Source organism: Abramis brama (assembly GCF_963993115.1).
Source record: "Abramis brama genome assembly, chromosome: 22".
In the NCBI taxonomy this organism is placed as follows: Eukaryota; Metazoa; Chordata; class Actinopteri; order Cypriniformes; family Leuciscidae; genus Abramis; species Abramis brama.
This window is the reverse complement of record NC_139984.1, coordinates 27678875-27691405: the sequence shown is the minus strand read 5'-3', so window position 1 is coordinate 27691405 and position 12531 is coordinate 27678875. Positions and strand designations below refer to the sequence as shown.

Here is a 12531-nt window from a genome sequence, read left to right as displayed (position 1 = left end):
TAAATTGATAATTTTACATTAAAGGAATGATAAAAGCACTTGTCATAAAATGCAAAAACTCCAAATAGTGCTTCATAGCATTTTCTTTAAGCAAAATATGATTTATATTTTGAGGTGAAATGTGAGATCCTGAAATTCACCCTTGTCGTGAATAAAATTTTTAATACTACACAATTTAAGTCCCATTTGAAAAGTTTATTTATAGGATTTCATTGCAGAATATGAAGTCACCCAACTGTCTGGAAATGAAACGCTAGATTTTAAACCATGATTATTTGAATGCTCTATTCTTAAGTAGCTTTCAAAAACTGAAAGTAGGGGCAGAACCGAAAGTTTTTTAAACAAATGAATCCAAAAATACCCCAACAGGTTTAAATAGTGGTCCATCATTAATCTTACACTCTTTCTCCTCTCAATATTTCAGATCCCTTTCCAAGTGTTCTTTGGCTGAGCTCCGATGGGTCGGCTGACATTAATGAGGGTTAATTAATTATGTTCGGTACAAAAAAATCAACCGCCAACAATCTCAAGCACAGCGTACAGCTCCACGTATCTCAATGCCATCCTCATGCTAAAGAAACACGCGCTCAATCACACAACACAGTTCCTGTATTCGTTTCTGGTTCATTACACAGTGTACGGACCACCCAAAACTGAGCAACACTGATCAGGGTTCATATTTGCTCTAGATGCTCAGGGTGTTGAGCGCTGGAACAAGAGTGACGGCTTCAGGTCCGTTCTGATTCTGGTCATGTGACCCTTTGCCCTGTAAAACCTTTTGTTTATGTCTCTCCTCTTGCCGTTTCTTCTTTTCTAGACGTTGTTGCTCTTTCCTTTGTTTATTAGAGAGCTAAAAAGGATACAAATACACAAATACTTTATTATTTTCAGCTGAGAATCTCAAATATTACATTTTTATCATTCAAAACAATCTGAGTTACCTTGGGTTTATGTGAGATGCTGCCCTCTGTTGGCGATTTGATTTCACTACATTCAGCCTGCATGCCTTGACATAAAGGGTGTGTCCCTGAAGCCGAATCTCTCTGTGATGATTGGTTGTTCTGTTCAGAATCCAGCCAATCACTAAGGCACATCTGTGATGTGTCATTTGATTGACTTAGATTGTCTGATTGACCTGCGGACACAAAACAGCGGTGAGAGCATGTTGGGAGTAAAGGGAAACAGGATTAAAACTGAATTAAAAATGGACGGACTGTCGGCACAGAGATCGCTCAAGATCAGCTCTTCATCTTCAGAGAGAGAGCGCGAGGGAGAGGCACCTCTCGATTTATCCTTCTGACCCTCTCCAAAGCGTCCGGAATTATTCAGACTCTATCGAAAGAAAAGATGAGAAAGTCACATGATTAGAGCTTAGTAAATCATAACGAGTGTCACCTACATCACTTAGGATCAAAATTTCTTCTGCATTTCTTTGATTAAAAAAAAAAAATACAGTAATGTTGTGAAATATTTGTTTTCTATTTTTATATAATTAAAAATGTAATTTATTCCTGTGATCAAAGCTGTGTTTCAAAATTATTACTCCAGTCCTCAGTGTCACGTGATCCTAATATGATGATTTGATGATCAAGAAACAATTTTTTAATAATTTTTATTGTTTAATACATTTTTTTTTTTTTAAATTCAGGATAATTTGATGGATAGAAAGTTCAAAAGAACAGCATTTATTTGAGACAAATCTTTTGAGATAGAAATCTTACTGTCACTTTTGACCAATTTAATATGTCCTTGCTGAAGAAAAATATTCATATCGTTCCAAAAAAACCTGACCCCACATTTCTGAATGGTAACAACAACAAAATGTCCACATTTGGTTCATGTACATATTTTTTATGTTTTTAAAAGAAGTCTCTTCTGCTCACCAAGACTGAATTTATTTTATTAAAAATACAACAACAAAAAAACAGTAATATTGTGAAATATTATTACAATTTACACCTGTTTTCTATGTGAATATATAGTAATATAAAGTAATGTATTCCTGTGTATCATTACTCCAGTCTTCAGTGTCACATGATCCTTCAGAAATCATTCTAATATGATGATTTGATGCTCAAAAAACATTGTTGAAAACAGTTGTGTACACATTTTTTTTCAGGATTCTTTGATGAATAGAAAGTTCAAAAGAACAGCATTTATCTGAAATAGAAAGCTTTTGTAACATTAAACCCTACCTTTCAAAAGTTTGGGGTCAGTAAGAATTTATTTTATTTTTGGGGGAAATAAATAAAAGAAATCAATACTTTTATTCATCAAGGATTAATTAAATTGATCAAAAGTTACAGTAAAGACATTTATAATGTTACTCCTTAACTTTCTATTCATCAAAGAATCATGAAAAAAAATGTGTACACAACTGTTTTCAACAATGTTTTTTGAGCATCAAATCATCATATTAGAATGATTTCTGAAGGATCATGTGACACTGAAGACTGGAGGAATGATGCTGAAAATTCAGCCTTGCATCACAGGAATAAATTACATTTTACAATATATTAAAAAAGGAAACAGTTATTTTAAATTGTCATAATATTTCACAATATGTGACCCTGGATCACAAAACCAGTCACATGGGTCTATTTTTTGAAATTGAGATTTATACATCACCTGAAAGCTGAATAAATAATCTTTCCATTGATGTATGGTTTGTTAGGATAGGACAATATTTGGCCGAGAAACAACTATTTGAAAATCTGGAATCTGAGGGTGCAAAAAATCGAAACATTGAGAAAATCTCCTTTAAAGTTTTCCATTTATGTTGGCGATTGTGCTGCATTCACTCACAAAAATAAATGCTTTATATATTTACGGTAGGAAATTTACTAAATATCTTCATGGAACATGATCTGTACTTAATATCCTAATGATTTTTGGCATAAAAGAAAAATCAATAATTTTGACCCATACAATTTATTGTTGGCTATTGCCACAAATATACCCGTGCGACATGTGACTGGTTTTGTGATCCAGAGTCACATATTACTATTTTTCTGTATTTTTAATCAAATAAATGCAACCTTGGTGAGCATAAGAGACTTCTTTTAAAAACATAAAAAATCGTACAGATCAAAACCTTTTGAACGGCAGTGTGTGTGTCTGATGTTTGTTTAGCAGACAGACCTCTATACGTAGATGTGCCGGACTCTCCGAGTTGTCTCCAATCTTTCGGACGCTGTCATAATGGTCTCCATAGCGATATGCGATGTGTAGCTCACGGCATGACGGCTTCTCTGTACCATTTATCTAAATGGCAAGAAAAAAAGCATTAATAGCGACACACTTTAGACTTACATGCATCAAATACATTAATGCTCCATCACCTCCCACAATGGAGCGTTCAGCTGATGAATAACCACTTTCAACTGTTGGCTGCGAGCGAAGGCCACGATGGCGTCGTTACCGGCAAACATGCCCGGCTGGGAGAGGTTCGACACTGAGAGAGAGAAAAATCACAAGGATTTCTTCAATGACATAACTGAGCTTTCCTGCAGGAATTCACTGGAATAGCTGGATAACACAGCACTAACATTTAGTATATTTATTTATATATATATATATATAGATAGATAGATATATAGATAGATATAGATATATATAAAGTTATAACTTGATTTATTTTTTATTTTAACATTGTTTTTTTTATCATCAATAGTGTTACAATTTTGAGTTTTTATTTTGATATTTTCCATTTCCATTTTTGGAATTTTACCGTTTATTTCTGTCAGTTTTATTTGTTTTAATTAGATCTAAATTGAAAAGAATAGTCCATATCACAACTATAATGATAATGCCACAGAGGAACGATATCATTGGAATCACTTTCAGAATTTTTTTTTCCAGCTGAAAAAGTTACGACCTTTTTATGAAGTTTTTGAAGCGTAAAAGAGTTGTAGTTGCAAAGCTGTCAACAGAGGGACAGAAACTCTCAGATTTCATTGAAAAGATCTTCATTTGTGTTCCAAAGATGAACGAAAGTCTTACAGGTTTGGAACAACATGAGGGAGAGCAAATTAATGACAGAATTTTTGGGTAAACTATTCCTTTAACGTTGATTTTTTCAATTAACGTAAATGTTTTTTAATAGTTTTATAGTGGCTTAAGTCAAATGTCTGAAGTACAAATAATGTGGGACAAGTTATTTTTTCAAAGTTTAAACCATAAGTATGAGCAATATTGATAGTGATGCTTGACTAAGCAAACACCACTAATTAATTAACGATTAACAGTCATTTCTGAAGTTAATGCGAGTTGCAATGCAATCTAATTATTTTAGTCCAGTTTATTTTGACCAGAATAGGATTCATGGCAACACACACACACACACACACACACACACACACACACACACACACACACACACACACACACACACACACACACACACACACACACTTCAGAGACTTCTCTTACAATGCTGTGTGAACGGCACTTCATCTTCAACGAAGGGCTCGAAGTCCTGCCTGTGCGTCGTCATGTACTGCACCGTCTCCTGCCGCAGATGCAGGTGACCCCGCGAATGTCCCTCCAGCTGATCTCCAAGAGCCCGGAACAAACAGTTACTGCGGGACAACATGAGAAACAGAGCCTGGATCCTTAAAGAACCGTATATGGTCATCACAATCGTCCTGTGATTAAAAAAGCCCACACATACCCGTCTCCAGGCACCTCTCGGAGTTTGAGACCCAGAGCCTGAAGCTGGTTGGAGAAGCTGACAAACTCCTCTCCATCTTCCCCTCCTGGAGGCCTGTTCTTTTTGTCTTTGGCCAGAGCCCGACGGGCCGCCCGCTCGTCTCTTTTCCTCTCTAATTCATACTTCCTGTTTCCCTTTATGGGCTTTCCTGACTGTTTCCTTGACATGATGATGCACTGTATTACACTCAGTGATGACGCAGCCGTTTATCTATCGCATACGCAAGACCTAAAACACATCATAAAATTCACAACATCACAAAATCAGTTATGACAAGGGGAAGTGCTTAAAATGAACATTTAACATGACACAATCAAAATAAACACAGTTAGCATAACTTTTTCCACAAATAACATAATTTAATAATAATTAATAGTACATGAATTTAGGATTACATTCAAATGGTTTAAATGTGTGGTGGCTAAAACCAAAATAACGTAAAAAAGTAGGTAACACTTTATTTTACAGTGTCCTTGTTATATTTGTTACATGTACTTACTATAGTAATAAGAGTAAATTATGCATAACTACATGCAATTAACCCTAAACCTAATCCTACCCTAACCCTATAGTAAGTACATGTTGTTAATTATTATTACACAGTACTTAAATATATAATTACACTGTAACAATGACACCTTACAATAAAGTGTAACCAAAAAGTGCTGTCAAATCACACAGTAACAATAGTAATTTGCTTATTTGATTAATTATTATGTTTTTAAATTAATAAAACGTTCCTATTTCACAGGTATGATCTGAGATCATATTATAGATAGATAGATAGATAGATAGATAGATAGATAGATAGATAGATAGATAGATAGATAGATGTTGAAACTGTATATAATTTTCTCTCATGGTAATGTCATTAACAGTGGATATGTGTAGTGTTGTGCTTATGTACTTACTCACCTAAACACACTGAAGCCAATGAATCATGTTTGCAGATGTGAAATGTTTGTTTGCTGTCTGTCTCTATGTACTTAAGTACTTAAAATTAAGTAATGAATCCAACAAGAACAAGTTCAGAGTCATGTACAGCAAATATCACACAGAGAGTGATAAGAGAACAGCAGCGTGATGTGTCAGAAATGTCGCCTGATAAACAGTTTCTCTCAGATTTGGCAGTGATTAAACGACAGAATGAGAATGTTTGTTGAAGAGAGCAGAGAGTTAAAGTGTGTCATACAACTGTACTCACATTGTTTGCTTGACAATAAGAAACACGATCACAGCACGACAATTTGTCCGGTAAATCTAACTCTGAGTCTGAGCTGTCCTGGGTTTGTTTACTTCCTAAAGAAGCCCGGGCCTCACTTCCGGTTCCGGCTTTGCTTTCAAAATAAAGGCACGGCCGAGGCAAGTCATTAAAAAATACATGTTTTAAATTAGATTATTTATCTTAAAAATTACTAGAATTGTAATAAATGTGGTTGTTATTATGGTTGGTAGTGTTGTTTGATTATATTAATTGTGTGAGAAAAAACATAAATATGCTTTTCTCACACACATAATGTTTTGGATTATGAGTTCTTGGATTATGAATTCTGAATCGTAGTCTAGCTAGCCATAATAATAATATTAATAATAATAATATAGGGATGCACCGATAGCGATACCGGAATCGGGCCCGATACTGCGGTCTCGTACTCATAAAAATGCTCCAATACCAACAACCGATACTACGCAGTGTGTGTAGCCTACAGTGTTTGTGTCCAGACAAAGAAACACTTACAACAGAGAGTATAATGGGGATAAAAATAAAAAAGAAAGCTGTCTATAAAGTAAATGTATCTAATTAGTGGAAAATTAAATGAAATTTAGTAACATCTTTATAGTGGTGCGTGAGCTGATAAGAGAAAAACGACACCAAAATGATTAATATGCAATGATATTTCACATTTGATTACTTTGTTCTATTGTATTTATTTGTGCTATTTATAACCTGATTATTTGTTCTTCTTATTTTATTACTGACTGCTTACTTGTCTTTAATAATGTTTTAAATTCACATTAATTACGTTAGTAGTTATGTAGTATCTAAATACCAGTAGAGAATTGTGATATTTCAATAGTATCTAAACATTTGAACCACTGACACAATCCTTAGCACTGAGCCCTGCTGAAACAGCTCTGAATATGCGCTGTGCAATTAAATGATACATAAAATATGATGTGAAAAGTAACAGTGAAAGTAACAGAATCCAATTAAGGCTTAGGCTTAATTAAGCAAGAAAATTTGCTGAACAAATTAAGCCAACTAATGGATTCATAATTACAAATGCAGTGAAAATACAGGTATCGGTATCGGCAAGTACCAAAAATTAAAGTGTCGGTATGGGACTCGTTCTGGAAAAAGTGGTTTCAGTGCATTCATAATAATAATAATAATTATTATAAGGTTGAAAAGGTGTCATTCCCTACATAGACAAACTTTCTTTATTTGTTAGTGTATTTGTAGCATATTTTAATAACTATCACTTTTTTTTCTTCTTTTTTTTTTGCTTGAAAGAAACCATTTTCAGAGCGAACAGAGAAGATTCCTTTATCCGATTTTCCTCCTCAGGCATATGCAAGCATGTTTATGTAATAATAAATGAATTAATTCAACAAAAAGCACAACTGAGAGAAGACTCTTATTATGACATTAACAACAAACACCCTCATTTGATGCAGAATCAAAGTATCATCTTACAGTACAACAGAGTGATGCAGAGATTGAGCAAATGTGAATTTATTTAATGGCAGTAAAAGTTAGCACACTCTACACATGACTTTTATACATCCTTTATAAATAGTTATCATCTGATAAAAAAATCATTACACCATCTGAACAGACATACGTAACAGTCGTAAACTATCAAGTCGTTTCCCTCTCCGTGCTGCTCTGCAGCTCTGAGTACAATAACTGGGTCCATACGGTTCCTCATGACGGGTCAGTGCACAAGCAGAACTTCATTTTGGCTCAGCTTTTGTCATGTAGGCATAAACAGCAGCAGGGCACGAGAATTATGAAGCATGAGCTCTGAAACTCATCCGCCTCTGTCTGATGGGCATTTCCTTAGCCTTGGCCTCCATCGCAGCATCCATTTCATCATCTTCAGGGATGATGGTTTGTGGCTCCTGGACCTGCTCTTTTTCTGTTATGATCTCCTGCACCTTTAGCATCCCAAAATCCGGCTCCTCGTGGTCAGGGAAGAGGGAAGCGGCGACCTGCACTACACCGCTCACCATTCCCAGGACGGCGAACGTGCCGCCCACTAGGTAGACCTTCAGGCAGCCTTTGGAGGGACCGGACCTCAGCATCTCCTTAGCAAAAGGGATGATCTCATGCATGGCCATTTTCAGTTGTGTTACTTCTGTGAAAGGAAACAAGAGCGTCAAAGGTCGTGAAATGAAAATATAACAAAATCAACTGAATTGCATTAACAAGTAGCCTACTGCATGAAGGCTTATCTTAAAATCAACATTAAACGCTGTCCGCATATCTCATGAAATAAACTCAGAATTTTATATGATAGTTCACCCAAAAAAAATATTTTTCATAATTCATATTTGATCATAGTCATAATTTATTCACCCTCAAGTTGTTCTAAACCTGTATGGATTCTGTTGAACACAAAAGAAGATATTTTGAGGAATGTCGGAATGGACCCCATTGACTTCCATTGTTTTCTCCATACTATGGAAGTCAATGGGGTTGAATAAAGGATATTCTTCAAATTATCTTCTTTTGTGTTCAGCAGAATAAAGAAATTCATACAGGTTTGGAACAACTTGAGGGTGAGTAAATGATGACAGAATTTTCCTTTTTGGGTGAACTATCCCTTTAAGAAAATAAGCCTGAAAGCAACATTTGGTAACACTTTACAATAAGGTTCCATTAGTTAAGGCTAGTTGATGCCTGAACAAATGAAACCTTATTGTAAAGTGTTACCCAACATTTTAAGTTTTGCATATTGAATATGAATTCACAGAACACATATGTATATTTCATTAACTGGGCTATACCAAATTAATAAAATATTTATTTTATTTTATTATTACTTTTATTATATAAGCTACTGCCAACCAACTTAAAACATTATAAAGATTAGACAACATTATTAATAAAAAAATTATCAAGTAAATGTACCATTAACTAAAACAAAAATCAGAAGGTGCACAGTGTCAGATACAAAACCCCATCATGGTAACACAAATGACACTAAAATAATCTAATAAACTCTAATTTAGCAACTTAAGATGAGACATAAAACGTACATAACTGAGAAGAAACAATTAAGAAATTAAGAAACAATTATTTCAATGAAATTCATCAAATGTGAGCTTTCTAAAAAACTGTAGGCCTATTTTACTATAATAAAATGACATGAAATGTCCCATTTGATCTATAATATATAAAATACTTACTTGCAAGACGTAGAAGAACCCGTTTAGGTGATAACTCCTTATGCTCAGAGTTTCAATGGGTGCTGCAGGAACAGATGCTCTGCCTATTTAAGGCCAGTGGGCAAAGGTCGACGCCCACAATACATGAATATTCATGAGGCTGGAAAGCAGATGCAACTTTTGTCCAAGTTGCTTCATGTGAGCGGTGGGTGACTCCGGGTCTGCTGACCAGATGATGAACCCTGTCTGTCAAGTTTCACAAAGACAGTGGAGGAAACCTGTGTGCTGGTGGTCACGTGAACACACCATAAAACGCAATCTACGTGAGGAGTGTGTGTAAACAAACTGAAGAGGTTTTATTAGTACAGAGAACTTGGTGATTCAGAACTTAGTACAGATTCAGAGTTCACTGATAAGTTTTATACTGTAGTATTATGTGGAGCGGTAAAATACGTTACAGTGTGATGTTTAACAACAAATCTGGATTATCCAGAATCCAGATAAAGGCAGATGATATGAGACGTAAACACAGACATGTGAGGAATAGGTCTATAAGCAAAAACATAAGCAAAAGGTCTAAAAGCATTCATAAATGTACTGTAGTGGTACCATGGTAATTTTATAGCTAGAATGTTTTTGAAAAAAGTCTCCTATGCTCCTATTCCATTTATTTAATGGAAAAATACAGTTAAACAGTAATATTGAGAAATATTACAGTTTGAAAGAATTGTTTTCTATTTAGAATATTTTAATTCATGTAATGCAAAGCAGAATTTTCAGCTTCAGTGTCACATGATCCTTCAGAAATCCTTCTAATATGCTGCTCTGCAATCAAGAAACATTTCTTATTTCATGTGACCCTGAAGGCTAAGGTAATGGATTCAGGATACTTTAAAGAATAATGGTATTACCATGGTATGTGTCCAAAAATAACAGTATTTCTAGCATACAATGTGAAAATAAAAATAGTAATACTGTACACTTAATAGTGTACCTTAAGTGTTACATTAGTAAAAAAAAAGAACATAAGGTGCATCAGAAATGTTCTGTCAGAAAACTATAATGGTAAGGTAAATAGTGTTTGTTGACAGGATAGACAGGAAATCAGACCATGATAAGAGACGCCACATCATTCGCTGTGATAACCTTTACTCCACTGCCCTCTGTTCATGCTCTTATATTAACAAGCCTGATGAATAAGAGAAACAATAATATAATGCACTGCAAGCTAATATGGTTCTTAACTGCTTAAAAAAAAAATTTGTCTTTCAAACAAAAAATGAGCTGTTCAATTGAATACAATTCATTTAAATATCATAAAATTTGTTAACACTTAAATGCCGGGCAGTCTGGTTGAGGAACGACCACTACTGAGAAGACAAAGGACCTTCCTGGAAATTAACATTTGACTCTCCCTTGAGAAACTAGCATCCCCGAGTCAATAACCTCCCCCATGTTGACTCTCTCTCATGCTGAGATCACCAGATATTCACCCAAACATCTATATGGTTTAGTGTGAATAATTATCATACAGTATTATACATGTTTAGTATCATTTGAAATGTCTCAGTGCGACTGGTACAAATGTCTCATTCCCAAAGAAGTAAACCAAAAGGTAATAAAGTTCTTAAGAGTTTAGAGATAACTTGCACATATAAGGGGTGGGTCCTGCAGACAAATGGCATTCTGTTCCCAAAAAGGTGTAAACTCTGAATGCAAATTCCCATTGTTAGCAAATGTTTCCATGTGAAAGAAGTTTCTGTCTAACAATCAAATGTATTGCTAAACTATTATATAATTGCCCAATAACCAATTGGCAATCTAACCTAAATTCAACGTCGTGATAAAATGGAGTCAGGTATAAAATGGAGTCAGATAAAAGCTTAAATGTAATTAAATTACTTTGCCACGCGGAAAGAAAGGAACACGCAGATACCTTCACCCGTTCTATCGGAAACCTCCTTTGGGCCGATTTAGACGGGCTTACACCGTTGTTACATGTACTTACCATAGTAATAACAGTAAACTACGCATAATTACATGCAACTAACCCTCAATCAAATCCTTAACCCTATAGTAAGTACATGTAGTTAATTAGTATTAATCAGTACTTAAATGTATAATTACATTGTAACAATGACACATTTAAAATAAAGTGTAACCTAATATTTCTTCTTTTTAATCTTTTTATTTTTGTATTCTCTTCATTTTTTATTTTATTTTTTAAATTAACATTAAGGCGTTGCAAAGGTATGATGCTGTATTTATGAAGTTTAAAGGGGAATTGCTTTAAAAAAAATGTCTAAGCAATTATGAGCTTTTGGTTAGGACTTTTTGTGCTGTAGTAAGTTATCGATAGTTCAAAAGCAGAACACAATATGCCATTAATGCCAATAATCATTTAAGCTACTGCAATATCTTTTTCTTCAATAACAGGTTATAAACACTGCATCAATGATTTTGCATTAATATGGAGTTTTTAAACAGCAAACATGCTGACCTTTCACTTTCAGTAATATCCCAACTCAAGCATATCCTTAAAATGGAGTAAGAATCATCAGTGCTGTGGCTCTCATGAGGCTGGTTGCATGAGGTGAGAAGGCAGATGAATGTTGGGTAATGGACTCACTGTAGATATGCTGCCGCATCAGACACTTTTGACCAGTTTGGCTCTGATATGTGCCATGCTCTCTTCCCTAGATGCACAGACAGTGTTGGGAAACCACGTTCAACACGCGCAGATCGTGCTGGAGCAGCAGACGTGACAGTTCACACTGTAACATAGGAAGAAACTCATTTCTGGCACGTCAACTCTCTGAGTGTTTGGCATGGTAATGGATATGACAACGTTGATACGGTTGGTCTTGGCGGAATAGATCTGCTATCTGTTATTGCTGCTGCTGCAGGGCGAGTACGGGACTTTCTACTGCCAATACATACAAGACACGCTGCTGCTGTACAATATAGCATACATGAATTACCCGAATCAGATCTGTACAGGTGGAGCTGGGGAAGGTGGAGGGTTCCTGAAAGTGCACTGCAACTGCTACAGCAAATGCTGACCAGTATTAAAGGTTGAGCAGCGAGTTCATTGGCTACTGATACAGCAGGAACCAATCAGCCGTTCCCTATAGATAATGATGTTATTATAAGCAGATTGAGACCTATCCACCTGCGCCATCTAGAGTTTCAAGACAGAACGACTCAGAACAATGTCGACATATGCCAATTGCCAATTTATTTTTAGTAGTTTGATGTTAATCTGCAAAGTGTAAAGCTAAATATTGGCTAAGTGAGCTGACTGGGGTCAGAAGTTTTTTTTTTTTCTTTAAAGAAATTAATAGGCTACTTTTATTCAGCAAGAACACATTAAATTGATCAAAAGAGGCAGCAAAGACGTTTATAATGTTACAAATGATTTTGGT

At 35.2% G+C, this 12531-nt stretch overlaps 2 protein-coding genes across 2 annotated transcripts; both read right to left on the bottom strand.

Annotated features, from left to right (window-relative positions):
* Positions 1 to 180: 180 nt before the first annotated feature.
* Positions 181 to 6038, bottom strand: otud3 (OTU deubiquitinase 3). The gene is made up of 8 exons (XM_084099400.1): positions 5916 to 6038; positions 4673 to 4939; positions 4432 to 4580; positions 3342 to 3454; positions 3142 to 3264; positions 1215 to 1332; positions 942 to 1135; positions 181 to 850 (listed from the first exon to the last, which is right to left on the bottom strand). The coding sequence occupies exons 2-8, from the start codon at positions 4876 to 4878 to the stop codon at positions 686 to 688; spliced, it is 1068 nt and encodes a 355-aa protein (XP_083955526.1). The 5' UTR covers positions 4879 to 4939; positions 5916 to 6038; the 3' UTR covers positions 181 to 685.
* Positions 6039 to 7432: 1394 nt separating this feature from the next.
* Positions 7433 to 9340, bottom strand: g0s2 (G0/G1 switch 2). Its single transcript, XM_084099554.1, has 2 exons — positions 9128 to 9340; positions 7433 to 8073 (listed from the first exon to the last, which is right to left on the bottom strand). The coding sequence occupies exon 2, from the start codon at positions 8054 to 8056 to the stop codon at positions 7724 to 7726; it is 333 nt and encodes a 110-aa protein (XP_083955680.1). The 5' UTR covers positions 8057 to 8073; positions 9128 to 9340; the 3' UTR covers positions 7433 to 7723.
* Positions 9341 to 12531: the final 3191 nt, after the last annotated feature.